This window comes from Podarcis erhardii (genome assembly GCF_964252035.2).
Source record: "Podarcis erhardii genome assembly, chromosome: 13".
Classification (NCBI taxonomy): domain Eukaryota; kingdom Metazoa; phylum Chordata; class Lepidosauria; order Squamata; family Lacertidae; genus Podarcis; species Podarcis erhardii.
This window is the reverse complement of record NC_138502.1, coordinates 28,391,014-28,418,526: the sequence shown is the minus strand read 5'-3', so window position 1 is coordinate 28,418,526 and position 27,513 is coordinate 28,391,014. Positions and strand designations below refer to the sequence as shown.

The 27,513-nt window shown below is 43.7% G+C and overlaps 1 protein-coding gene and 1 long non-coding RNA gene across 6 annotated transcripts; one reads left to right on the top strand and one right to left on the bottom strand.

Annotated features, from left to right (window-relative positions):
- The first annotated feature begins 41 nt into the window (after positions 1-41).
- On the top strand, positions 42-27,474 carry SMARCE1 (SWI/SNF related BAF chromatin remodeling complex subunit E1). 5 transcript variants are annotated; one of them, XM_081838056.1, is made up of 11 exons: positions 42-144; positions 1,112-1,154; positions 1,837-1,880; positions 9,006-9,110; positions 14,177-14,257; positions 15,278-15,409; positions 16,074-16,245; positions 18,777-18,949; positions 21,972-22,073; positions 24,554-24,764; positions 27,219-27,474. In XM_081838056.1, the coding sequence occupies exons 2-11, from the start codon at positions 1,148-1,150 to the stop codon at positions 27,428-27,430; spliced, it is 1,239 nt and encodes a 412-aa protein (XP_081694182.1). In that variant the 5' UTR covers positions 42-144; positions 1,112-1,147; the 3' UTR covers positions 27,431-27,474. The 5 variants fall into 5 exon arrangements, with proteins under 5 accessions (XP_081694182.1, XP_081694180.1, XP_081694183.1 ...); XM_081838054.1 differs by having other exon boundaries at positions 9,006-9,173; XM_081838055.1 differs by lacking the exon at positions 42-144 and adding an exon at positions 271-293 and having other exon boundaries at positions 9,006-9,173.
- On the bottom strand, positions 17,275-21,958 carry LOC309328326. The gene is made up of 3 exons (XR_014150778.1): positions 19,698-21,958; positions 18,085-18,188; positions 17,275-17,494 (listed from the first exon to the last, which is right to left on the bottom strand). It is a non-coding gene; the product is annotated as an uncharacterized lncRNA (long non-coding RNA).
- Positions 27,475-27,513: the final 39 nt, after the last annotated feature.

The following is a 27,513-nucleotide window of genomic DNA, read 5'->3' as shown; positions in this document are numbered from 1 at the left end:
GCAAGGGCGAGGGGAAGGTTTGTGTGGAAAGTGCTGAAGAGGAAACGGAAGTTGCTGTCTTCCGCCCCTCTCTCCATCCCTGCTTCCGCCGCTTCCCTCTCGTTGGAGACAAAGGAGCGAGGCCCGAGGCCCGTGTTGGAGCCGGTGAGTTTGCGGGGCCCAGTCTGGGTGTGGCGCCTGAGAGAGAGAGAGAGAGAGAGAGAGAAGCTGCGCCCCCGTTAGCTTTCCTCCTTCCCCCACCCGCTGCGAGGGTGGCGCCCCCTCCCCGCAGTCCTCACTAGGTCTACTCGGAAGTAGGTCCTGCTGAGTCCAGCAGGTCGTCGTCTTTTTTTGCGGGGATGGACAGGCAGAGCTGGCAGTACTTCAGTTCATTCATTTATTTTATTGCGTTTATAGAACGCCCTTCGTCCGAAGATCACAGGCCGGTTCACAGCATAAAAACACAAAAGGCATAACGTGATTTTTAAAAAGAAAGTTCTCTCTTATATATGAAAGCTATATATATAATATAATATAAATCGCAAACTCCCAGGGGCGTTATTGATAACAGATTAATTTAGGAGGATCAGGGTTTGGGGGGGGGGACTCAGGGGTACTCATACCCCTAAACATTTTGTGAGTCTAATTTTTGCCTCATTGAGTGTACATATGTGTGTGTACACACACACATATAAACACTGACCCTCCTAAATTAATCTCTTGTCATTAATGACTGAGATTTTGATCTTGTTACAGAAAACAAGCACATTTTGATTCAGAGTTTTTTCTTCTCTAGAGAGGAAAACCATTTGCGATATTTGGTTTCAACTTTTTCTTTTGGTACCGCATGAAAGAAGTCGCTACAAGTGGGTAGTGTTTAAAGAGGGAGGGAAATAAACTTTTCCTGTACTGGTTCATATCTTTGCTCTGAAACAAGAAGGGGATTATCTGTGTTTAAGAAGGTAGCTCAGTACTGAAAACAATGAAGTTTATAGATGATTGTTGTTCAGTGCTGTATATCAATTATGTGCTTCAGTTGTAGATGTTGGAGGACTACATTGGTCTAACTGTTTATATGGGATGTGTCAAGAGAGAACATGATTTATAGTGACGTTCTACTTTTCTTTTTCAGATCTAATGTCAGCTGGTTGAACACTTTTCTACCAAAATGTCAAGTAAGTTCAGCAGCAGTCTATGTGTATATGTGTTTTTTCTTATTTAATTCATATCCACATATAGAATAGCACCAATATTTCATTCCATGGATCATTGATAATGATATCTGCACTCTCTAAACCAGCCTTTCCCAGCCTTGGGCCCCTAGACATCTGGGGACGCCTGGGGATCCAAAGTTGAGAAAGTCTGCTCTAAACCTTCCCAATTTTGAATTGTGTACTTAGTGTGTTACTGTCACTGTCCTTATGGCAAAAAGTTCATTTGCACAAGAGCTCCAAATCAACTATAATTGTGCACCCTGAATTGTCCAAAATCCTGAAAATCGTGACAGTCTGGATTTGCAGTCACATGAAAAGTCTGTAATTGCTTCAGCAACTGAATCAGCCACCCTTTTGTTCAGTTAGAATAGGAGAAGGGAAAACTATGGAGAAATTCTGTTGTACTTTTAATTTACTTGGGCTTGTTCATTCTACTCACTACTTTGAGTTCTTGGGAACTGAACACAAAATTACAAACCACAGCTTGGATGCTCCTATATGAAGTATTTTCTTAAATGACAGACTTTCCTCCCCCTAATCTATTCACCTTTTGATTTGATGCTTGAATTTTTTCCTGGCAGTCTCTAGGTTTCCAGCTTGTCTACATAGTCATTCTCCCCCCCCCTTTCTTTTTTTAAAACAGAAAGGCCATCCTATGCCCCACCACCCACCCCAGCCCCCACAACCGTAAGTATGAAAGTATTTTTCTTATTTTACAAACTAAAGCCTGCTTTCATTTTAGTTCAGCAGAGAAGATACTGCAGAACTCTGTAAACCAAATCAGACAAATGGTTCCTCTCAAACAGCGTGATTAAATTCTGACTCCAGTCCATACCTCAGAATCCTTTGCCAGCCCTGGCTGTGGAGTGCTTTTAACTGGCGTTTTCAAGAATTAAAACTTGGGGTCTCATGCCTGCTGCTTGCTATGTTTCCAGACTATAACACAAACTTACTTCCTATAACATTTGGCATTCATTTTTGTAAAAGTACACATTTTAATCTCGTGTTGCATCTTTAATCCAAGTAATATCTCACATAGCTTCTTTCCAAAGCACCTAGTAAAAGCTGTGACCACACATTTTTTGAAACCTGGATAAATGCAAGCTCTGTTTTTTAAGTCTGCTAAGATATGAGCACCTGTGTGGTGATAACAGGCATTTGTGAATCTTCCTAATTGTATATTGTAGTTATTCCCATAGAATGAGGTATAAACACCTTGGCAAGGAATGGGGGCGGGGGGGGAGTAGATGTTGTTATAGCTATTAGATACAGTAGCAGAAGGTTGAAGTGAGGTGCACAAAGAACAGCAACAAGGTTTTCACTTCTAGGGAAAGAGAGTAGATTAACCTTTTGAGTAAACACGTTCAGAACATCTGTGTGGTGTGTGCTATGAAAAGGAAGGCACACTATAAGCAACATACTTTAGAGAGCAGAAGGTAAGAATTAAATGGAGGCCTCAGGTTTCCACTTTGTGACCAGGCTGGCATGTCATGCTAAACCGTTGTTGAGTGCAGGTGAGAAGAAGCTTTTGCTTTACTACAGTTGTCACGTTGTCTATGGTTTTTAACTATAGTTAGCTTAAAACAAGCCAACTTCAAATTGTGTTTTCAGAAACTGGCTTCTTTAACCAAATTGACCACAGGTTTGGATGACACAAGAAGCTGTGGTTAAATAGAAGTGAAGGCCCCCAACCTCTTCCTTAGCTATGTGGAGTGGGTGTGCAAACTCAAGGCTTGGTGCAGCTTCTTGTCTAAACCAAAGTGCAAGTGATATGTGAACTCAGCCTCCCTGCTTTGGGTTCTGTCTGCAGAGCCGGAGGGCTTCCTGATGGGAATTTATTGTAGAACTCACACCATGTTTGACACCATGTCAGAATGCCATCCTATAGCTCTTGCCATTTAATCTGGATTTTGTGTGGTAACAGAAAATAATGAAAAATAAACAATTATACATCTGCAGACACTACTCATGCAAAAGCTCACTGATTCCATTTTTTTGTGGTCCGTTTGTCACATGCAGTGACCTTTTTGGTAGGTGTTCTCCCTCTTCTCCTTGCACCTCACCTGAACACAACCTACTCATTTTGTTTCTGGTGGCCCAAACAATTTGAACATGCCTGTTTCCACAGATTGCTACATACTGATGGTCCAACTGAAAGGTACCTGGAGAGTCTGTAATTGGTGCATATCACTTTTTTAAAAAAAAAAACACTAAGGCCATGCGCAAAATTGCTTTTGCAAAAAAAGGAAAACAACCTCTTATTATTAAACCACTATATTAAAAATATTTATTGCCCACCTTTTGGGAGTGCATTCAAGCTGCAAACTATGTGCCTAGTGTACTGTCTCAAAGTAATGATTTGGGTATTAGTTGCATTTATGGTTCACCTTCTCCAGAACAGAATAAAACAGAATCTCGGGGTGGTTCAAGAGCTGAGAATTGTCCAGGTTTGGGTATACTGGACAGAACTGTTGGCTGGATCCTATTTCCCCCTTTTTCTGTGGTGCTGCTAAACATTTTATATCTGTTTGGTCATTAGTTACTGTAGTGGCCTGGTTTGCACATAACATTAAACCATGGTTCATTAAGCTATAGTTCATTAAATTGTGGCTTAGTGTTATATGGGAGCCCTCCCCAGCAGCTCAACTATGGTTTGTTTGCTCCAAAACAAACCATAATCTGACGGCTTCTTGGCTTTTGGACTTGGTTTTAATTATAGATTGGTGCTGTGTGAGAACCTGGTACCCTTCTTTAACCATGATTTAAGCATTGTTTGTCTACTCTACCTATTCACCAGGCTACAGAATAGAACCCCCATTATTAAAAGTTGTATTATCTAGCCGTCAACAGCTATATCATTTACATGGAAAGGAGCCTCACTGATTTGTGCAGAACTTACTTCCATCAAATGAGTTTAGCACTGGGGTGCCAATGACATTTCCTTAGAATCATAGATGTGTAGAGTTGGAAGGGACCCCAGGGGTCATCTGCTCCAAACGCCTGCAGTGCAAGAATCTCAGCTAAAGCATCCATGGCAGATGGTTAGTCAACCTGTGCTTTAAAACCTCCAAGGAAGGAGGGTCCACAGCTTCCCAAGGGAATCCATTCCACTGTCAAACAGCACTCACTGTCAGAAAGTTTGTTTCTGATGTTTTTTTCTGACATCTCCTCTCAGTCTTCTCTTTACCAGGCTAAACTTTCTCAACCATTCCTTATAAGGATTGGTTTCCAGGCCCTTGATCATCTTGGTTACCCTTCTCTGCACACATTGCAGTTTGTCAATATCATTTTTAAATTGTGGTGCCTAGAACTGGAAACAGTACTCTAGGTGTGTTTTGACCAAGGCAGAATAGAGTGGTATTATTACTTCCCTTGATCTGGACTCTATACTTCTGTAGATGCAGCCTAGAATAGCATTAACTTTTTTTTTGCTGCTGCATCACACTGTTTACTCATGTCCAGCTTAATGTCTACTTAGACCCCTAGATTCTCTTAACATGTACTGTACAACTTGCAAGCCTGGTATCCCCACATCTTCTGTTTGTTCAGCTGGTTCTTCCTGCCTAGGTATAGAATCTCATATTTGTCCCTATTGAAATTAATTGCATTAGTTTTGGCCCAGTTCTCCGGTCTGCTCAGGTCATCTTGAATTTTGATTCTGTCTTCTGCGGCATTGGCTTCTCCTCCCAATTTGGTGTCTTCTGCAAATACGATAAGCATCCCCTCATACACCATGTCCACAACATTCCCCTGATCTATGCAAGGAACCTACTACTTGCTTGAACTCCCTCTTGCTTTGAATGGAGCTGAATAAATATTTATTATTATTTTTAACTTCACTTGCAAGCCCGGGTTCATTCTGAGCTTTGGCCTACCTGACCTTTTCCATGCAACTGTTGGCTACTCTTGTACACTTGAACATAAAGTTCCTTGCCCTCTGAGATCTTTCGATGCACTGAATTCTGATTACATTGATTAAATATTGTGGCTGTGCAGTTTCTCTTCAGGGCTGCATTAATTTTAAAATAATTTTGTGTCACCCACTTCATACCAGGGTAACTATGTAAGCTTTCCTCCCACTGCGTTCTAGAAACATCTGGCTGGCTGGAGTCCCCATTGCATTTATTTAATTAAAGTATTTGATATATCACCTGCCAGATTCACACCTCCAGGGTGGCTTATAGGGATATTTTGAAATGATAATAATAGAACTATTATAAAGAACCAGGAAAAGCACATTGGCAGCCTGAAAGCAAATCTATTTTGAAAGACCTGGGCAAATAAAACAAAGTCTCCTGATGCCAGCAGGATGTGAAATTTTGTGCCAGTCTCCCTGGGGAGAGCGTTCCAAGGCCCTTTCTTTAGTTGCTACTCACTTAAACTGCAGGAGAGGCACCCAGAGAAGGGCCTCAACAGAGGACTTAACCATGGAGACAGGTTTGTGCGAGACTAAGCAGCCCTCCTTATACTTGACAGCTTTCAGGCTGTATAGGACTTTAAAGGTTAACAGAAGCACTTTGAATTGCGCTCAGAAATGAGCCAGCAATAAAGACATTTAAGTACTAATGAGTTAGGTATGTTTCATTTACTGGTCCTAGCCAACCATCTAGCAACATAACTGGGCAACATATTATGGGATGTTTCCATGTACTTGCACCATGACAATTTTTTTTTTTTATCCTGAACAGCTCCTAGCACCCTGCTAGAGCTAGATAAACATTGAAAAGTGAGGTGTGGCAGGTGAATACGAGGGCGAGTGCTTTTTCAGTGGCAGTGCTCTGACTTTGGAATGCCTTCCTGGATGTTTTTGACACCATGGAAACACCTCCCCCCCCCCCCAAAAAAAAAGAATTCATTTTAATTTATTTTGTGGCGCAGCTTCAACGATTTCTATCTCAGCTATGGGATTTTCAGCTGCCATTAAATATTCATTCATTTGGGGGGGGGGGAGTTAACTTGTATTTTAGATAGCGTATTTTTCGCTCTATAAGACGCACCAGACCACAAGACACACCTAGTTTTTGGAGGAGGAAAACAAGAAAAAAAATATTCTGAATCTCAGAAGCCAGAACAGCAAGAGGGATTGCTGCTTTCACTGCGCACTTGCTGTTCTGGCTTCTGGGATAGCCGCGCAGTGTGCATTCGCTCCATAAGATGCACACACATTTCCCCTTACTTTTTAGGAGGGAAAAAGTGTGTCTTATAGAGCAAAAAATACGGTAACTGTTAACATGCAACCTATAGTCTTATTTGGTTGAATATAAAGATCCAAATTAAATACCGTATTTTTCGCACCATAGGATGTACTTTTCCCCTCCTAAATAGCAAGGGAAAATGTGTGTGCGTCCTATGGAGCGAATGCAGGGGGGAGGCAGGCGGAAAAAGCCCTCAAGAGCCGCACACAAGCTTCGTGCACTCTTGCAGGCTTTTCCCCAGGAGGGAGAAGGGACTGACTGGCCGCATCAGTCCCTTCTCCCTCCTCGGGGAAAAGCCCCCAAGAGCGGCGCCCCCTTTAAAGGCTGCGCGGCTCCTGCGGGCTTTTCTACGAGGTGGGGGAATCCCTCCACCTCCCAGAAAAGCCAGGAGAAGCCGCGCAGCCCCTTTAAAGAGTGTGCGGCTTCTGCGGGAGGTGGGGGAAGCTGCAGCAGATTCCTTCCTCTGTGATTGCTTTGAAGCGGCAATGCGGGAGGGGAGCAGCTTACACTCGTGTAAGCAGCTCCTCTCTCACTTTCCTGCTTCAAAGCAACTATGGAGGAGGGAAGGAAGGGGACCATGGATCCTCTGCTGCTGACGGCTGCAACGGATTCCCTCTTCCGTGATTGCTTTGAAGCAGGAAAGTGGGAGGGGAGCAGCTTACACTTGTGTAAGCAGCTCCTCTCCTACTTTCCTGCTTCAAAGCAATCACGGAGGAGGGAAGGAAAGGGACCATGGATCCTCCACTGCTTGCGGCTGCAGCAGCTTCCCTCCTGGGCTCCCTTTGAAGCAGCAAAGTGGGAGGGGAGCAGCTTACACTCAGTTGTAAGCAGCTCCTCCCACTTTCCTGCTTCAAAGTGGAGGGAATCCACTGCAGTTGCGAGCAGAGGATCCATGGCTCCGCTTCCTTCCCTCGCAGCAGGGTGCGGGGGTGCAGGGGGGAAAGACGGCAGGAAATAGATGCCGGGCAGGAAGACACAACCACACTTTGACCACTGGAAAGTCCACCTCAGCCTCCCCAGATTTCCACTGAGACGGCCAGGCTAATCTCGATGGCCATAAGTCTGGCTCAGCATTATTAACTGGACTTAGATAAGCCATGGTTCCCCTTCCTACCCTCCTCTGAGGCTCGATTTAAAGCAGCAAAGCGGACAGGAGCTGCCCGCTTTGCTGCTTTAAATAGTTTAGTGCAACATTTTATTCAGAATATTTTTTTCCGTATTTTCCTCCTCTAAAAACTAGGTGCGCCCTATGGTCAGGTGCGCCCTATGGAGCGAAAAATACGGTACTGAAGTTTGAACCGTGAACTAATTTTGAAAATACAAACGGCTTAAGAAAATATTGGTGCACTGAGCACCCATATAAAGGACTAGTTCTACTTGGCTAAACATATTTAGATGCTTTCCTGTGATGTATCATGTCCTTTGAGTATTCCAGTTTTCTGTGGGGGGTTTTGTACCCCAAGAGCACCTGGATAAGCAATGAATCAGAGATGTGAATCTCCATTTTTCTTGGGAGTTTTCCTTCAGCATCCTTCAGAAGCACCTGAAGGGTAGTTGGTTTAAATTTCGGTTGGCTGGAGCCCAGCCCAGCAGGTTGGGTGGTAATAGTTCTAAGGTTATATTGATTATTTTAGAATGTATATTTAAATCAAGCATGCAATTTGCCATTCACCTACAGAGCATAGCAATTAGCCCCCAGGCGGGCAGATGAGTGGCAAACTGGGTGGTTCAGACGCAGAGCCAAATCATGCTTTGACATTATGCCAGCAAGGAGCTTTGGGATTTTATTCTTCCTCTCCTCATTGCATGATGCAGTTCCCTTCTTCTGACCCAGCTATGAAGCAAGCCATGGTCTGCTGTTTTCAGTGTTTGAAATTAGCCAGGCGCCAGGTGCATTTTGCACCTGGCTACCAACCACTTGCGACCAAGTAAAGATGCCAGGGTGCCAGGGTATCACGCTCTAGAGGTGCATGCCTGCAGATCCTTGGATCTGGACTGTTTTCACACACCCATACCCCATCCTGTCAAATTCTATCAGTTATATTTTATCTGCACAATCAGAATGAGTGTCACAAACCAAAATGCTTTTTCTGTGCAGCAGGAGCAGGAGCAGTGAACAACATTATAGTTTATCGTTGTAGCATGTCTTCAGTTACCCCATCGCACTGCCCTGATCGCAGTTGTGAAGAATATCCGTACATTATGAATGATCAGTGTCACCATTAAGAATAAGAGGTCGGAATAGGCCAATATAAATGTGGACTGTCTCTAGATAAAGTGACTTTTCTTATTTTAAGTTCTCAACATTCTTAACCTAGCTCAAGGTTGTTGCCTGAACTAGGCAGTTGTTTTAACTTTGAGGTTACACCCATCCAGAATCTGCAGTGGCAAGTTTTTTTTAAAGAGAGAAACCCCTCTTTCCTCAACAGGTTTCATTCAGGCTTACTGTCCCTCTTGAGAGAGGGAGAGAGAGCCAGCTGCTGTTAACACCTCATTATGCTTGTTTAAATTTCCGGTTGCTTTTGCATGCTGTACTGCAAACCATTTTCATTTCTCTGTGTTCTCCTCGTTGGGATTCATTTCTCATTCGTGTTTTTGTCTCATTTGTTTCCATCAGCAAATGCCCAGCACACCGGGGTTTGTGGGATACAATCCATACAGCCATCTGGCCTACAACAACTACAGGCTGGGAGGGAACCCGGGCACCAACAGCCGGGCCACGGTAGGAGAATCAACTATTACGTCATCCGGCAAACAACAGGAAGTGACCAGAAATGGCTTTAGAGTTAGGTTCTTCTGAATCTTAGCTGATACCACTTTTTTATTTTCATTTTTCAAATATGAAACATGAACAACAATAACTTGTGGTTTTTTTCCCTCTCTCCCTAGTCTTCCTCTTTTTTTTCCTTTCTTTTTTTCCACTGTGCACGTTTTACATAATGGCCTTCTATTTGTAAAGCATACAACAAAATGGGGTGAGTTCACGTGTATGCCCATTGATAAGTGGAACATCACATATGGGTGAAACTGTTATCGCAGATCAGGCACCACTGCCAGCACCTCTTGACTGTGGTTTCCATGGAGGCAGCTCACACACTGCTTTGCCAGGGCACCAAGGGAGAAGGAAGCAAGTGATAGACATGCACAAGGGAATCAGCCTTTTGAGTTCCAGAAGAACAGTTCACTTAAAAGGTGGATGTGCTTCAGCATCTTCAAGACCTAACTTGGCAGGAATGTTTCTGAAGCTACAGCCTACTTCATCAGATGGGTGGACCTTTTCCAAATTTGCAGAAAATTGTTTTAGAGCTACAGTCGTACCTTGGATCCTAAACCCCTTGCGAGTCTTAACGTTTTGACTCCCAAACTCCACAAACCCAGAAGTGAGTGTTCCGGTTTGTGAATGGTTTTTGGAACCCGAACATCTGTCACAGCTTACGTGGCTTCCGATTGGCTGCAGGAGCTTCCAGAACGGATTCCGTTCAAGGACCAAGGTACCTCGGAAATCGAACGGAATCCATTCCTGAAGTTTGTTCAACTTCCAAAACATTTGAAAACCAAGGCCAGCTTCTGATTGGCTGCAGGAGCTTCCTGTACTCAACTGGGAGTTGTGTCGGACATTCGGCTTCCAAAAAACATTTGAAAACTGGAACACTTACTTCCAGGTTTTCAGTGTTCGGCAGCCAATTTGTTTATCAACTAAGCTATTCAAGAATGTCCAAAATCATCTTAGGCTCATTTAAGTTGGCATCTTCTGCCTCCATGTCTAAAATAAGCTGTGTTCTGGAATTGGGGGGGGGGGGGGGAGCAACTGCTCACCTTCAGAATTAAACATCATTTAGGATTTTCCCATTACCAGTTTTAAACTAATAATGTGAAGTTTTGCTGTCCTCCTAAAAGATGCTAAAAATTGGGGAAAGTCAGTAAGAACTAACATCTTGACCTTCCTACTTGCTTCCTATCTACTGCCAAAGGACATTCATTATTTTTACTATTATTATCAATATATATTACTTGCCCTTCAGCCTAATGTCCTAGGGCAGGTTATCAAAACGAAAAACATTGTTTAGAAGCAATATAGACATAAGCTGGCCCTAAAAATACCCAGCTTTGGTGCCAAAAGCCAGTGTAAAGAGGTGCATCTTCATTCGACAGCTGTACAGTATAATGAAGATGCCAGGTGCACTTTTTAGCAGCTGCCATAGAAAAATGCCCCTTCCTGGGCTGCCACCCCCTGAGCTTTGGGGGGGGGGAATAACCAATAGGGCTCCCCTGCCAATCCTAACACCCAAGGGGGTCTGTAGAGAAGGAGGCAGTTTCAGGTATTTGGGGCCTGAGTCATTTAGGGCTTTAAACAGCACCACGAGACCTTGAATTGGGCTCGGAAAGATAAGCATTGCTGGTGGAGAATGCTCCATCATAACCTGTTAGCACCTAGGCTGTCTTAACTCATGTCATCTGGCTGCTGTAAACAGCATCATGGTGACCTGCCAGTGGTGACCACATCATTGTGAGATCTTCTTTCTCATGCTTTTCCCCCTGATAATGTGGCAGTAATGGGTCAATACAGGCCAGACTTAATTACATGCTTCCTTTCCCCTTGATTGTTGTACTCCCAGCTGAGCAACATAGGTCTGGGAAAGAATCCCACTCCTGGCCCATTTCATGCATTCCCTGCCTGCTTCTACACAAGAACGGGGGTGGGCGGGAATAACATCATAAGGAGGTATCTCTCATGCCCCTCCAGGAGCATGTGTAATATACCTTGAAAAAGCATTTTATAAGTTAGCTAACAAATTAATAAAATGCAGTTGCTCTTCTGGAATTTGCTAGTAACCGATAACTGTAGTAAGTGTTAGAACAGTGTTCACCCACCCTGGACAGTCAAACAAGATAGCACATCAGCCATCCTCAGTGTGGTTCTCTCCAGATGTTTTGGACTACAACTCCCATCGGCTATGGACAGCATGGCCAGGGGTGGTGTAATCCAAAGAATCTGGATGATACTGAGCTGGACAAGGCTGAATTGCATAGTAGCTGCTGTCACGGCCTGCCCCTAGCAGCCCCAAAACCAAAGTGTGCAACTCTCAAGGGACTCTCATGTCCCTTGTGGAGTTCGTCTGCAGCTCAACACAACACTCATTTGATAAGTTGAAGAGAGCCCTCTTTTGGCCCTCGGTGCTCAGATCAGAAGTAGATTAATGTGGCAAAACGATACAGGAGACACAGGATACGATGGGGGGGAATTGATGGCCCTTCATGCTTTTAAGTCACATTTCAAAGGAAGGATTTCTTACATTACTAAGATCATCATAAGGTGTCTGTGTGTGTTTTTCCCAAATACAGTTTTTGTCCATTCATCATTTAAAAATCTTATCCCAAAGACTTTTAAAATCTGAATTTAAGTTCAGATTAAAACAGGTTTTTATGTTTCACAGATTTCCATTGTATATATGTCATGTGCATTTACACCTTTCTCTGCCATGTATATTTCAATATATGTGGTCTTTAAAAAAACACCTATTGATTTATAAGCATTAAATTAATTCACTGAATGTTTTCAGGCCCATTGTTATGTGTGTGCATGTATCTGTATACAGTTGCTAATGCATACATCTCAAAAACTTATAGATAGATAGATACAGATATATAGATATTACAATGGAAGCAATGTATGAATTGATTGGTTCAAAGCATTTCATAAATATGAGCAGGAGCAAAGCCTGGGGTTTTTTCCTGCATCAAAACAAAACAAAAATTTGAAGTGCTTCTGGAATGCTAGAGATCTGATCTTGCAAGCTTGCCACACATGCTTTACCTCAGGCTTAGTGGTCCTGCCACATTGACCTTACTGCTCTAAAACTGAAATCCATGCAGAGACTTGTCTGTATGTTTATGCCTTCATCTTAAACACTGCGGTTCCAGGACAGCTATATGTGCTGCAAGGTGCAGGTGGAATCTTGTTCATGCAGGCTGCCCCATTAATTGCTATGGAAAGAGGAGATCCATGTGAGCTGAGAAACGGTGTGCGCTGATCTGTTTCTTCCATTGAAATGAACAAGAAGCCCATGAAGATAGTGGTACAAGTCAGAGCTTCTGGCACTGTAAGCAATTGCCAGATGTGGGAACATAATAGTTTATTATTGTAGAATTCCATTGTCCAGAGTTATCACACTATCAGAAATAGTGTGGGGAATTTGACTCTTGCAACTTCCCTTGGGGTCCATTTAATATAGTTGGCATTCAGTCCCCACATGAACACAGAACACTGGACCATAGCCATGGTTTGTAAACCACTTAGAAATTTTGCTATAGCCAAGCAGTATATAAATTTGGTTTTGGTTTTTTAAATATATATATATATAACAAATATACTGCACTCATTTCAGCATAAGTATGGAAGCCAAGGCTTTTAATGGAAATCGTGTTAAGACTGAGAAGTTATATCCTTCTGGCAAACTATAGATAATGCAAACGAAGTGTCAGCTTGTCTTGGATGGATGAGAGGTTGTATTTGTGCAAATAATGTATTTTGGAAACGAGAAAATAAATCATAGAAAGGAAGGCACTGTGTAGCTGCCAGCCAATAACACCTATCTGTTTTAGTGTCTTTCTTTTTCTTTCTTATTGAGTGCAGGCAAGGTGCTTGGCGGTTTGTACCTTTAAGGAAGACAAAGGTCCCTCCAGGAACTCACAGTCTAATTTGGACTCCGACAGTGAAATTCGGATTCATGTGGTGTACAGGTTGAGGGAGCCAACCTTGCAGAGTTCTTGTTATGATACGTTTTCTGGGTTCTCCCCACCCCTAGCCTGCCTTAATGGAATAAGTATAACCTGAGAAGGCCTTGAGTGAAAGAATATCCATACTACTTCAGTTCTGTTCTCTCACCTCTTCCTAAAGTTACCTGTCTCTTTTCTTTAGCATTGAGGTTGCATTCACCCCTGAACTTGACCACTGGTTTGCATCTATGCCTATGGCAGCAAATGTCCCTAATGCTCTCCTGGGCTGTGGTTCAGGGCGGGGGGCGGGATCTAAGGGAGATATTGTTGTAAAATCCAACTATCCCCAAGAAGCCAGCCTAAAAGAAGTCAAAATTGCGTATGCTCAGGATTCAGAGCAATGACTACCATTCCCCTAAACCAGGCATGGCCAAACTTGGCCCTCCAGCTAACAGGACCAGTGGTCAGGGATGATGGGAATTGTAGTCCCAAAACAGCTGGAGGGCCAAGTTTGGCCATGCCTGCCCTAAACGATCATAGCTGTCTAGAAAGGCCCTGTCAAACACAGCATCACCCATACTCTGCTATGCGTTGCAGGCGGATTATGGGAGAGCCGCATATTTTGCAACATGAAACGATCCCAACAAACTGTTTGAAGTTTGTGGGAGCTTCATAGAACTGTGGGTGTGGAGGCTACAAAAGGGATGTGCTTAACTCCAGCGCTGGGGTGAGGCAGGTGTGGATGCAGCCTCAGGTATTTAGTGCTGGTAGAGTTAACAGCTGCTCTCATTAGAAAGTGAAAACAGAATTTTGAATCCACTGTTACAAGTAGAGAAAATCTGCTTCTCTTTCATTTAGAAATCTCTGTACTGACAAATTCATCAGAGGTGCTGTCGGAAAGTACTCCCGACCCAGGGTGCTGGAGAATGTAACCCTTCTGATGAGAGCTAATAATGTTGCCTGCACCTGTGTCTCACTTACCTGTGTACGTCTCTTGGCAAATGCCTGTCTTGGCGGTTCGCAAATGTTTGAGATAAGATAACCAGTGGATTTTATTTGGTTCTTCTCTAGGCATCATCGGGTATCACAATCCCCAAACCCCCTAAGCCTCCAGATAAGCCACTCATGCCCTACATGAGGTACAGCAGGAAGGTGGGTACAGAACACTTGGTCTTAATTTCAGTAAGCAGTCCTCAAAACCACATTAGCCTCGTGCTTAACGTATTTCGTGGTGGTTCTTAAAAGTGTGCTTGAATGTGTGTTGTTGTTTTTTCTTTCCTTAAGGGAAAACTTAAGAATGCAGTTTGTCTTCTCTTTTCACAGTGAAGGCAATAGCGAACCATGCAAATGGAGCGGGTGGGGAGTTAGTTTCGCTGCAGGACGAAACTTGGCCACCGTACTTTCGGGGGACAAATGAAGATCTTCATTTAATTGAATATTTAGACAATGCTTAAAACTGCTGCCACCCCCCTCTGCTAACAAGGATGCATCTGGTGACTTGTTGACATACTTTTTAAAAAGTATCCAGGATTGGTGCAGCTCGATAGCTGGACTTTGCAGTAGTGACAATAGACCTACTTTGCTTTTTTGAAAAGTTGTGTGTGGTTTTTTCTTTTTTTAAAAAAACATTTTCTTTCTTTTCTTTTAAAAAAGAGGGTGCAGCGCCATTTTCTCTCCCCCCTTTTTAAAATGTGAGCTTTTTCCTGATTAAAATGAGTACCTAGGACAGCGCCTGATCCAATCCGTTGTCGAGGAGTCACTGAGCCAGGAGGACGACTGTGTTACCTGCCTTCCCATCTATGGTTTAAAAAAAAAAAACCACAGCAACACCTGTTTCATCCAGCGGCCTCTCTTAAGACAAAAAGAGAAGAAACGTAATGCAGGATTTAAGGGCAAGACTGGCGGAAAAGATACTGTGCGGCTGAGAATTAAACCAGGCAGTGGATAAACGTCGTAACTCTTGACTTCCTGCCCCAGAGAAATAATCAAACAGTGGACATAGCATAGCAAAAAAAAAAAAAAAAACCCTGTCTTAATGTAACCTTGCATTGTGATGATAGTTCTCAGAAAAGACCCTAGTCATGGTAGTGATATTAACAACAAAAAAATAGATGTGTTTAATTTTATAAGTATTCAGTTAGCTGGAGCTTTACTACAGATGTTTTTATTAAGGTCTGGGACCAAGTGAAGGCGTCCAATCCTGACTTGAAGTTATGGGAAATTGGGAAGATCATTGGAGGGATGTGGCGAGACCTCACTGATGAAGAGAAGCAAGAGTACTTAAATGAATATGAAGCAGAAAAGGTACACGGAAGAAATCCCTCTCTCTCTCCCCCAAATGACACTGGACGTCTCTCTCTCACACGTGCACACACGAGGCTAAAATCTTTTTTAAAAAGAAAGAGAGACTAGCTCTGGAGGAGGAGGTGATAAAGCAGACTCACATACGAGAGAGTTATTGAGGAAGGAAACTGAATCAACTCTTTGCTGTGCGAGCCCAGCTCTCCCGGGAGCTTTAAGGAAAGTATGGTAGAAACACGATACTTGGATTGCTTGAAAAGAGCCCACAACACCAGATCCTTCAATTAAACCTGAGTCAAGGTTGTGTGCCGTCCCTCTCTGCCCCCCAACTCTAAAGGCACCTGGAAATAAAGCACAGTTTAATGAGATTTCCCTCTTCCAGTTCCTCCCAGCACCACACTCCTCCTGTATTCCCTTTGCTGTTCATTATATATGGACGCGCACCGAAATGTTTAGATGACACCCTGCCCTGCCTCTGGCTGTGAGACCTTTGCAGAGGAGAGCAGTTGAACCTCAGTAAAGCTGCCCTGAGATGTTGTCCACCCCTTGATTCATGTGAAATTGGTCCTTGTTTTCCTGCAAGGAGCCTTTAGTCAGAAGGATTCCCCCAAGGGCAAGGGAGACTATTTTGGGTGCGATTTTTAAAATGTATCTGTCAAAACTGTAGATAGAGTACAACGAGTCAATGAAGGCCTACCATAACTCACCCGCTTACCTTGCCTACATCAACGCGAAAAGCCGTGCCGAAGCCGCCCTGGAGGAGGAAAGCCGGCAAAGGCAGTCCCGGATGGAGAAGGGTGAACCTTACATGAGCATCCAGCCCGCCGAAGACCCAGATGGTAAGCAGGAGTAGCAGGTGTGCTGCTTTCTGCCTGTAAGGAATGGCAAGGGGGTTGGTGGGGAAGCTGAAACTTTTTACTCCAGAAGGCTGCTTGGCAATATAATTGTTTAGCAGGAACTCTTGGGCCAGTTACTCATCCCAAACCCAATCTCTTGTCACTCGGCCCCACCAACTTGGTGGTGGGTGATCCATACTAATAATAGTAATTATTTATTATTTATACCCCACCCATCTGGCTGGGTTTCCCCAGCCACTCTGGGCGGCTCGCAACAGAATATTAAAAACACGGTAAAACATCAAACATTAAAAACTTCCCTAAACAGGGCTGCCTTCAGATAGTTGTTTATTTCCTTGACATCTGATGGGAGGGCGTTCCACAGGGAGGGCACCACTACCAAGAAGGCCCTCTGCCTGGTTCCCTGTAACCTCACTTCTCGCAGTGAGAGAACCAGCAGAAGGAGGACCTCATTGTCACTGCATTAAGTGATACTGAATATATGCTCTTTAATCTTGGCAGAATCAAAACACATTCTTTTGCAGGGATGTTGAGCAAAGAGCCTAGATCAGGGAACAATCTCCAGCACAGTCTCTGTGTGTCTGGTCTTTTAACTTCAGAAGGCATGAAAAGGGCCAGTTCCCCATTTCTTGGTGCCTTTTCCAAATCATGAGCTTTATTGTGACAATTGTGCAGCTCTGTTGAAGTGGCTGAATAGGATCAAGTCATCCTAGCTCTCTAACTCTTCAGTTGCAGGGAAACATGGATTTTTCCAGCTCTCACATTGCAACACCTTGTCTTGCTCTCTCTCTCTCTCTGTGTGTGTGTGTCTGTCTGTGTGTGTGAGAGAGAGAGAGAGAGAGAGAGAAAGAAAGAAATAATAAGCATCTCACTCTTATCCTATCCCTGGAACCTGCATTTGCCAGGATTCAGCCTTTCAACTTGGGGTGAGGGTAACAGAGAACACACGGACCTGTGCAGAATGCCTTTCATGAGACCACAGTAAGCCCTCACACACTTAGGATTTGCAGGGATGGGGGTCTAAGGAGACATAATAAGAATTACAAATAAGCTTCTTCATGGCAGAAATTAAGCATGGGGTGAGGCATCATACTGAGTGCGCAATCATTTTATTTCTTGGGCCAGACTAAGTGCTAGCCTTGCTGCTGTCAGACGTCCAACGTTTTTATCAGTCTGAACTCATTGGCTGGAAGGGATGAGCTAGAAATTCAGGGTGGCTCCTCGGTGAAACCTATCCAAAAATAAAGTTTTGTTTAGATATGAGGCCAAACCCATTGCCGGTATTTATCCTCCCCCTCTTCAAAGCAAAAATTTTTAAAAGCCCTTTGGTGCTTGACTGTCTCTGGCATTCTTTTGTTTGTTTGTAGGTGGTTCTGGCTAGGGGAGGATGGGTGGGTGGCAGCAAGTTTGCCATTCAGTTTAAGTAATGACTTGTGCTGGGAAAGATGACAGGGTGAGGGCTTGCTGTGCTTCTGCAGAAAAGCAAACAAATCAAAAAGCCACCTTCCTGTTTCCTTCACTGATGGCACATATACATTCCTCTACAAAAAGAAGGCCAGTGCTCCACCCATCTGTGAAGCACAGCTTGGTTCCTTTCTCACTCTATGTAGCAGCCAAGGATGATGATGTTCATGATCGCTTTCATAAACAAACATAAGCTAGGGAAGAGACTCTTTAATGTAGAGGTAGAATAGGGTCCTCTTATTATCCTGACCATTGGCCACGCTGGCTCGAGGGCCACAGGCTGTCCAACCCCAGGCTAGATCTTCCTACAGGTTGTCCTCTTCGCTCTTCCAAGGTTCCAATACTTCACATACTAACATGGCAGAAAGCCTTGTGGAGCACAGCGAGGTTTTCTTCTGACTAAATGTGCTTCAGAGTGCAGTGTAGTTGGCTTCCTCTAATTGTGAATCCCTCTGCGGCTTCTGTATGAGAAAAAAGAACCTGCATCTAGTGACACTTAGAACAGGAAATGTTGAGTTTGAGAGCTTGTAGGTGGTGGTGGCTAAAGGCACGAGCTGGGTTGTCAATAACAGTTCAGTCCTGAACTCGTTGGACAGCATAAGAGTCACATACAGTTTAAAAGGCCATGGATTGTTGAATTAGCCAAAGGCCTAGGAGAAGAGGAATGTTTCTGCCTGGTGCCTAAAGATATGTTAACAAAGGCACCAGGCGGGCCTTCCTGGGGAGAGCATTCCACAAAGCCAAGCTTCAGGATTTCAAGAAACTTGGAGATTCTTGGGAGGGATAGTGAAGTGACAGAAAGGAATAGAGTGAACAGAAAGCTGTACACTTCAAGAGGTTGTATCCAATCTTAGTCCTACTCCATTGAAATAAGCAACCTAAGATAGTCATTCCCATTAATACAGTGAGTCTGCTTGTGAGTAGGACTTGACATTAGATACAACCCAAAGTTACTTAGCCAGTGTTACCTGTGAAGCTAAGCAGTGGTGAAACTGCAAACTGCCCTGGTATCTTCTATAACGTAACTACTGCATACATTTTTGTTTCAGATTATGACGACGGGTTTTCTATGAAGCACACTGCCACAGCCCGTTTCCAGAGAAATCACCGCTTAATTAGTGAGATTCTGAGTGAAAGCGTCGTCCCCGATGTCAGATCCGTGGTCACCACGGCAAGGATGCAGGTTCTCAAACGCCAAGTCCAGTCCTTAATGGTTCACCAGGTAAAGTTTGGCTATATGAGAATGCTTAATAAACGTAATAGCTTTTCATGCGCTCGGGTGATACCTGTGCCTATAACAGCAGCAGTCACCCACCCACCCAGTGTTTTGAAATCTACCTGTTATTCAGGTAAAATCTCCCCGTTGTTGAGACCTGTCACTAGCACTGCTACGGAGGGGGCCTTTTCTCTGCTGGTGGGGAAGAAAAATTTCAACCTTCAGTATTTTCTTCATTATAAATACTGAACTTTGTTCTGTCCTTGGGCTCTGAAATCATCCATAATATTGGACTGCCTGTGGCCTGAAATTGTTTGAGCACAGCAGCTGCTCCTGTTTAGAGACACGTTTGGCAAACTTTTTTCTGATTTGTTACAGTCCTGTTCAGCTCTAGTCCTTGTTTTAAAAGTCCTCCCTCCAATCCACAATTCATGCCCCCCCCCTTTCTTTCAAGATGGTGCAAAAATATAAGATGACGTTGTTTTTCTTGATTGATTTGTTTACCTTTTATTTTCTTCCACCTCATGCCAAACAGCTCATGTATCATTATTTGTATATCTTGCTGCTGCTTCTTGCAAGTGTGTCTTGCGGGGGGAGCGGATCTTGCTATAAACATGCATGTGTTTCAAAAAGCAGCTTGGGGAGAACCTACAAGTCTCTTGAAGGTAGCTGAACACATATCCTGAGCCTATGATTCACACACACACACACACACACACAGAGAGAGAGGGAGAGAGAGAGAGGGAGAACTTACCTCTTTCTGACTTTGGGGGATTGTGGGGGGAGGCCCAACATTCAGTGCTTTAGACAATTTCTGTAGAGAGATCAAATGTAACAAAAGTTATGGACTACCTCTTTAAATATCCCGGTACATGCTGTACTTTGTCACAGAGATTCAATTGTTGAACCAGGTGAAACTAGGAGCCACTCTTTCTAAAGACACTGTTGCACCTTTTCATTAGCATGCAAACTGCTAGAGGCTATTTCTCTGCATGCTAGGGTTTGTTTCCCGAGTTGCTAAATATGTGAACTAAGTGTTCCTTCTCCAAGATTTAGCATAGAAAAACAATGGTATGTACAGGGTGTGGGGAACCTAAACTGAAAACAATGGAAAATGTAAAAAGCCAAGTTACAGATTGGTTGCAATACCATCAGTTACATGAAATGTTTAAATTAGATAGGGGGGAAATGGTTTTTCAGACCAAAATCTCACAATTCGAAAAAGAACTTCTACAAAACAAAGAGAAACTTTTGTCTAAAATGTATAATATGTTATTAGACTGGGAAACAAAAGACAAGCTTGTTAGAGCCTCAATGACACACTGGGCAATCGATATAGGACACAAAATTGATTTTAACCTCTGGGGAAAACTCTGGGAAAGTGACTTGAAGTTTACAGCATGCTATTCTTTGAAGGCGAACTACCTGAAAATGATTTGCAGATGGTATTTAACTCTGAGTAGGCTTGCTAAGAAGTATAGGACTGAATCAGATAAGTGCTGGAGATGCAAAGAGGAGGACGGAACGTTCTTTCATATATGGTGGACTTGTAAAAGGGTAAAAGAGTATTGGGAAATGATCCATAATGAATTGGGGGGGGGGGGAATGTTTAAAAATACTTTCCCTCAAAAAACAGCGTCCTTTCTGTTGGGGATAATTCAGACTGAAATTCCCAGGTGTCGAAAAAGGTTATTCATCTATGCTACTACTGCGGCCCATGTTTTGTTAACCCAAAAATGGAAAACAAGCGAGGTCCCAATCAAAGAAGAATGACAACTTTAGTTGACAGAATATGCACAACTTGCAGGCTTAACATATAGAATAAGAGAACAGGAAGAACATACGTTTAGAGAAGATTGAAAAACATTTATTGAATAGATGGGAAATAATTTTGTACAGCTGAAAACGTTGGCAGCATTAAGATAAATTCATGTAAATAAGTTTTGATGGATGCAATAGTGAATACTGAATGGTATATTTTTTGTAAAATATGCAGGGATTTATGATATGTAAAATGAACTATGGAAAGAGAAGAAGGGAAGTCACTGATATCTTAAGGATGTAAAATGAGCCACCTCTTTTTAGTGCAACTGTATAATACCTGTTCCTGAACTGTTGGTTCCACAGTGTTGGACCCACCACCAATAAGTCCTTGGGTAGAGATTACACTTAGGTATGAGGACACCTTGAGAATTCCTTTGTATACTTCAGGAGGCAGCATATGTGCATATTAAAACTAAATTCAAAATAACACTGCATCTTCTGAACTGTGTGGCTAAAAAGCCAGCCCAACTAACACCTTCCAAATGCATTCAGGCTGACAAATCTCTTGGGAAAGAGTTCACTGTTGTGGACCATCTCGGCACACAAATGGAAATGTCACCAGGACACACTCAGTTGATAACAGAAGGACTTGTAAAATACGGATCTTAGCGTTCAAGCAGTCAAGCATGTGTGTATGTATATGGAGAGGTATGGAGAGAGAGAAAGAGAGAGAGAGACTTATTTTAAAGCACAGATAAATTAGCATTTTTACAGCCATTTGCAATGTCTTTAAGCTTGGGTCTGGAGCATAATAACCTGTTTGTAAAGTGTTTGAGGCATTCTGGTGTGCTGCCAAAAATAAACTTTACTTCCTTATTAGCAGAAATTAAGGACGTGATTATACTACAGTCTTCCCACATACACACATCCCAAATATGGGTCTTTAGAATTATGATCCCATGAAGAGGCCTCAGCTCTAACCATTCTTACAAGTCTCAGGCAGAGGGATGTTTGAAGTGGTCCACAGCAAGAGAGTGGCAAGGATTTCTTGGGAGGTGTTTGCCAGTGGAATAAAATGGTTCATATTACTTGGCCTCATTTTGTTTCTGAAATCATCTGCTTTTATTTCAAAGTAGAGGATCTGCATATTTTTCTTCAAATTCCCCGCTCTCAAATAGAGCAGTCTTTCGCATGAACATTTGAATTAACGTGTGTTTGTGTTACAGCTATGTGCTCACTTTTTAATCTCATTTTCCACTCACAGCGGAAACTAGAAGCTGAGCTCCTGCAGATAGAAGAACGTCACCAGGACAAGAAAAGGAAGTTCCTGGAGAGTACAGAATCCTTTAACAATGAGCTGAAGAGGGTAGGGTTCTGCAGAGCTTTTCTACTTGTTCCATGGAGTAGTAGGCTTTCTCAGTCAAGGGCTGATGTGTGACTCCCCAAAGCAGAGAGGAGGAAGAGCTGAAATCCTCTGCCATTGCAATTTTCTAACGCTTTGTTCTACTGAGTCTGTCCGGTTCCATGAGCTCTTTTGTCTGGAAAGACTAGGGAATGAGCCTGAGACTTTGTTTTCTGCTGCGGATCAGCCCTAGAGTAGGTTTAGTTTCCTTTGAAGCAAGGCTTCACCTTTTCGAAATATTGTGCCTCCCAGTACACAGGTTGAGAAGGAGCAATGGGGAAATAGCATCTTGCACCAGTAGTCTAGTTCCAAGACAAAATAAATACAGGCCAAAGAGTCCACAGACTTTCCTTGTAAGAGCCAGCTCTCACTGAGATGGTTAACTTGCTCCATGTCCAAAGGCAGTTTGTGGAGAAGACTCAGATTGCTGGATATACCTTCAAATAGAAGATTAGCCTTCTCACTAACATGCTGGGTTTCAGGTGGCCTTCCTCACTAACCTCATATCTTACTATGTGTAGGAATATTGTCAGTGGGGGAGCATTTTCTCATGTGAGCCAAACACACCTTAGTCTGACGCCCAGACATATTCATCACCTCTCTGAAAACAAAGCCCATCTCAGCTTTTAAGATTCAACGAGGCTCACAATATTCGACGGGGAATGAACGCAATGGCTCCCCTCCAACATACCCAGCTCCTGTGCTTCCCGGTGACTCCTATATCATGATGTGTGAGACCAAAACAGCAGAACTGCTTTCTGTCTTAGTAACTATTTACTTTTGTTCAGTGCTTCAAGATGAGTAGGAAAATTAGAATACCCCTTAACATTTTTTTTAAAGCACTGCTTTTGCTTTAGGCCCACATAACACCCCAAACTAAACTGCACTCTCATTGTTGCTAGCCAAGTTCTTTTTATTAATGAAATGGTTGTTAGACAAAGGAAAGTAATTCCGTTTTGGTACCGCAACCCGTCCTGACTAGCTGAAACTCTAGAGGAAACGTCTAGGGAGTTTCAGTCTGGCTGTTGGAGCATGCTGTAGAAAACTGAAGGTGTGAAATTCAGATTCTCATTGGAAAGACAGCATCCAAAAAAACAATGCATGTCACTTTTCCACACAAAGCAGTTTGCCACATAAGTACAGCAATGACGGAAATATAAAAACTCCCATCGTAATCCCAGCTTGATGTGTCAGACGGGCGTGTGTAAAATCTGTTCCACAAACAGAACCATTTATGGGTAAGAAAATCTTCAAAACCTGACGAAGTAGGTGTTTTTATAGTAAACCGTGGCTACAACCAGTGCTTTCCCCCCCCCCCTAAAAAAATGTTTAGGGGTACTCTCATTTTCCTGCTCATCTTGAAATACTGCCCCTCAATGAGGCCAAACACCCCCTCAGAAAAAGGGCACTGGCTACAACAGTCAGCTTTTTGTCTCTGGTATGCGAGTGAAGCAATCCACACACACACATACACATACACAGTCTTCTGTACCAGAGGGGCTTTGAATGGAGCGGACGTGTCCCTCTGCCCTGTGTGGCTCTGCTGGAGCTCCACCATAGGCGGGGAAGCCCTGCTGGTCAGAAGTGTCCCAGTGCTCCTGCCCAAACAGCAGGCAAGCAGAAACTGCTGGCGGTGGCATCCTGGCCAGCAGTAGCCAACAGAAATCCCTGAAATGTGATTTTGCAGGAGGGAACTGCTGGCTCCTGTGTAGACCCTCCTGCCATCACATGGCAGCCACAGGGCCAACCTGGGATGCTTTGCTGTTACAGCCTGGGAGCTGACTCGGTGAAGGGGGACATTTTCCCTGCCTCTCTCCCCATACCTTTTTCCCTGGCTGGCGCGAATGCTGTGGCTGTGAATGCATCGCTGGCTGTGCTGCCTCACCAAGCCCCACAAGATTTTGGGGGGGGTGAATTAATCTATAATGTGATCCCAGCACTTTCCAACAGGAATCTTACCAATCCTGTTGAAATAAAGATGTGAGCCTGGAATATCCCCACCACTAGAACCAAGCAGTGATAGATCGGACTAGTTCAAATTAATTTTAAAGGTTTTTTTGTAAGCTACAACTGAAACACACAAAGCTTGTTGGTTCTTAGGAATAATAGTTTCTGAGCTTTGCCAGCACAGATGGCTTGCAGTTGCCTCAAATGTTGGATTTTGGCTTTGATTCTGTGCTAAAATATCTATTTAAGATAGTGTATATGAATCACACTTACAGTGTGATTTATTCATACATATTGTGCATCATATTTCTGCTGTATGTATTATTCCCTTATTGTATATCAGAGGGAGGGGAGACTGAAGTTGGGAGAAAATGCCATGCCTAAGGCTGCCTAGTGACGTCATAGTGGAGACAGGACTTGGGCCTGCAGGCCCAAGGTGATGAGAGAACCTGGATTTTTAAAGTGACATGTGATTTTTCCCTCTTCCCCACATCCAGCTGTGCAGCCTGAAGGTGGAGGTGGACATGGAGAAGATAGCGGCCGAAATCGCTCAGGCCGAGGAGCAGGCCCGCAAGCGGCAGGAGGAGAGGGAGAAGGAGGCCGCGGAGCAAGCCGAGCGCAATCAGAACAGCACAAGCGCCGAGGAGGAGCAAGCAGCCAGCAAAGCAGAGGAGAAGAAAGAGGAGGGGAGCACTCCGATGGAAGCAGGTAATCGTTTGGCAAGCCGGGGGGGGGGGGGGGCTTCCCTTGAAGCAGCAGTGGTGCATGAGGGGGGCATGTAGCCGAGGTCGGAAGAAGGGCTGATGTTTTAAACTGAGCCTTTTCTTAAAGGATCTGGAGTCTGTACAGTGGTACCTCGGGTTACAGACACTTCAGGTTACAGACGCTTCAGGTTACAGACTCCACTAACCCAGAAATAGTACCTCGGGTTAAGAACTTTACCTCAGGATGAGAACAGAAATCGCACGGCAGCAGCAAGAGGCCCATTAGCTAAAGTGGTACCTCAGGTTAAGAACAGTTTCAGGTTAAGAACGGACCTCCAGGACGAATTAAGTTCTTAACCCGAGGTACCACTGTATCGAGTAGCACAGTTGAGTTTTAATAGGCTCCCCCATCAACCAGTGGCTTCCCCTTTTTCACTGCGGGAACAGGTTACAGCCATGTCTGGTGATGCAGATGTGAAGAAGACTGAACTCTGCATTGACTTAATAACCAGGGCTTGTCTTTAGTTGCCATTTATGATACAGCCAGACTTTCATTCAAACAAGGTCTCCTCTTCTGTGAGAAAAAAGAGGAAGAACTTTCCCGAACTTGGTGCAGTCAGGCTGGGTAAGAGCCTTGAAGTAGAGGTGCCCAGAGCGGGAGTTCTTCCTCGATTTATGCCTCCAGCAGCTGATGGTTCAATGGAAAACAAGTTTGCCTCTGAGGGGCCCTTTTCTCTTAGTAGGCGTTGAGGTTTTGTAACAACTAGTTCCCACTCCACCCCGCAGCCAGGGGGAAACAAAGCTCTCAGTGAAGAATAGAATAGAGAAAGTGCATTTCCTTACATGCTTTCCTTGTTGGGAGAGAGTGCAGAGCCCCCCAGACCCTAGCATCATAGAATTGTGGAGTTGGAAGGGGCCGCAAGAGTCATCTAGTCTAAACCCCTGTAATGCAGGAATCTTTTGCCCAACATGGGACTTGAACCCACGGCCCCGAGATTAAGGGTCTCATGCTCTACCAACTGAGCTACCAAGACTGAAAGAATGAACTCCGGAGAAGTCTATGGGGAAATACTAGGCCTGCTCCTTTCATCATTGCTCATAACTCAGTTATATTGTTTCATTGGTAACATAAGAGGGAAAATGACTATTGCTCATTCTTAATCTAAGCACAATCACCAAGACTCCTGATTAGGTGTTTGCGTATGTGATGTTAATTGAATGTTAATTCTATTCTGTCCCGTTTCCCCCTTTTTATTGTTTTTCTTAAACCACTTCACAAACCAGGAACTTACACATTGACCACTAATCATGAACCATATGTTGTAGATATCACTACAAATTTATTATGCTCCTTTTGTGATGCACAAATGCCATGAGACTTGGTCTATTTATTTGTATCATTTATTATTCCTGTGATCCTTATTTATGAAGCCTAATAAAAAAGTTATTTAAATAAGAATACGAATAATAATTCTGATACAGTTTGAAGGGTTATGCAGCCAGGCAGCAGGGCCTTCAGCCAGAATTGTTGAGGAAACCCAGCCAGATGGGTGGGGTATAAATTGTTGTTGTTGTTGTTGTTGTTGTTGTTGTTGTTGTTATTCCTTGGAGCTAGGAGGGGTGGTGTTGGTAGGGATTGCCCCTTTTTGTGCAGACCACGAAAGCACTTCTGCCTCTCCGCCATCCTGATTGTGCTCACATCTTAATTTGGGGCATAAGGAAGGCAGGAACTAGGCTGTGCCAACACCTCCCAAAGAAATATGTCAGTAAGGGAAAGCTTTTGTGTGGAATTGGTCTTCCTTGAATCTGTTCCCCATTGTACTGCACACTCTCCCTTCATTCGCTCAGCCCAGCAGTTGATTACCATGGCTATAGTGATGCCTCCTCAGCTTTCCCCCATATCTTCCCAACAACAATTCACAGCCCTTTCTGCCCCTAAGCCCCTGTACTGGCAGATCTTAGCCTTCAGAATGCTCATTCCATGACATCATAGCAGTCCGGCCAATGGTTGGAGAGGTGGCTGCACATTTTCAGTAAAGGGGAGTTAGAGTTCATGCAGCAGGCCAGCTAGGGAGGTTTCAAACAATGCTGGTGGAATTTAAGGTGGAGGATTTGGGGAAACTGCAATTAAAACAGGTTCTGAATTTCTGTACCTTGTTTAATATGATTACTGAGCCATATCCCTGTGATAAGTAACCAGTCTGCCAAATTACCGAATATTAATTCCCCTTTGTATATACTTGGTTGTTACACAACCTAGGCTCTACAAGCCAACTATTACCCCAAGAATCCACAAACAATACCCATCTTACGAATAGCAACTCTCAAGACAGGATTGCTTTGTTTTGTTTTCTTTCTGGGCATGCCATGTGTTGTTTGGACGCCTATTGTTGTGCCTGAAAAGCTTTCTAAATTCAAAGGAGGGGAAATCTCACTGACAAACTTGTTTCTATGGCAGAGGAGCCTCCTGCGGAAGAAACCATTGAGAGCCAGCAAAATGGTGAAGGGACATCCACTCCGGAAGACAAGGAGAGTGGCCAGGAAGGAGTCGAAAGCATGGCGGAGGAAGGAACGAGTGACAGCAACACCGGCTCCGAAAGCAACAGCGCCATGGTCGAAGAACCACCAGCTGACCCGGTGGTTCCGGAAGACAGTGAAAAGAAAGAATAAATTTTTAGCTACTTTTCATGCATCTCCCTTTTTAAAAAACAAAAGATTAACAGCATGAGAAAGAAAAGAGGTGGTATGTAGGT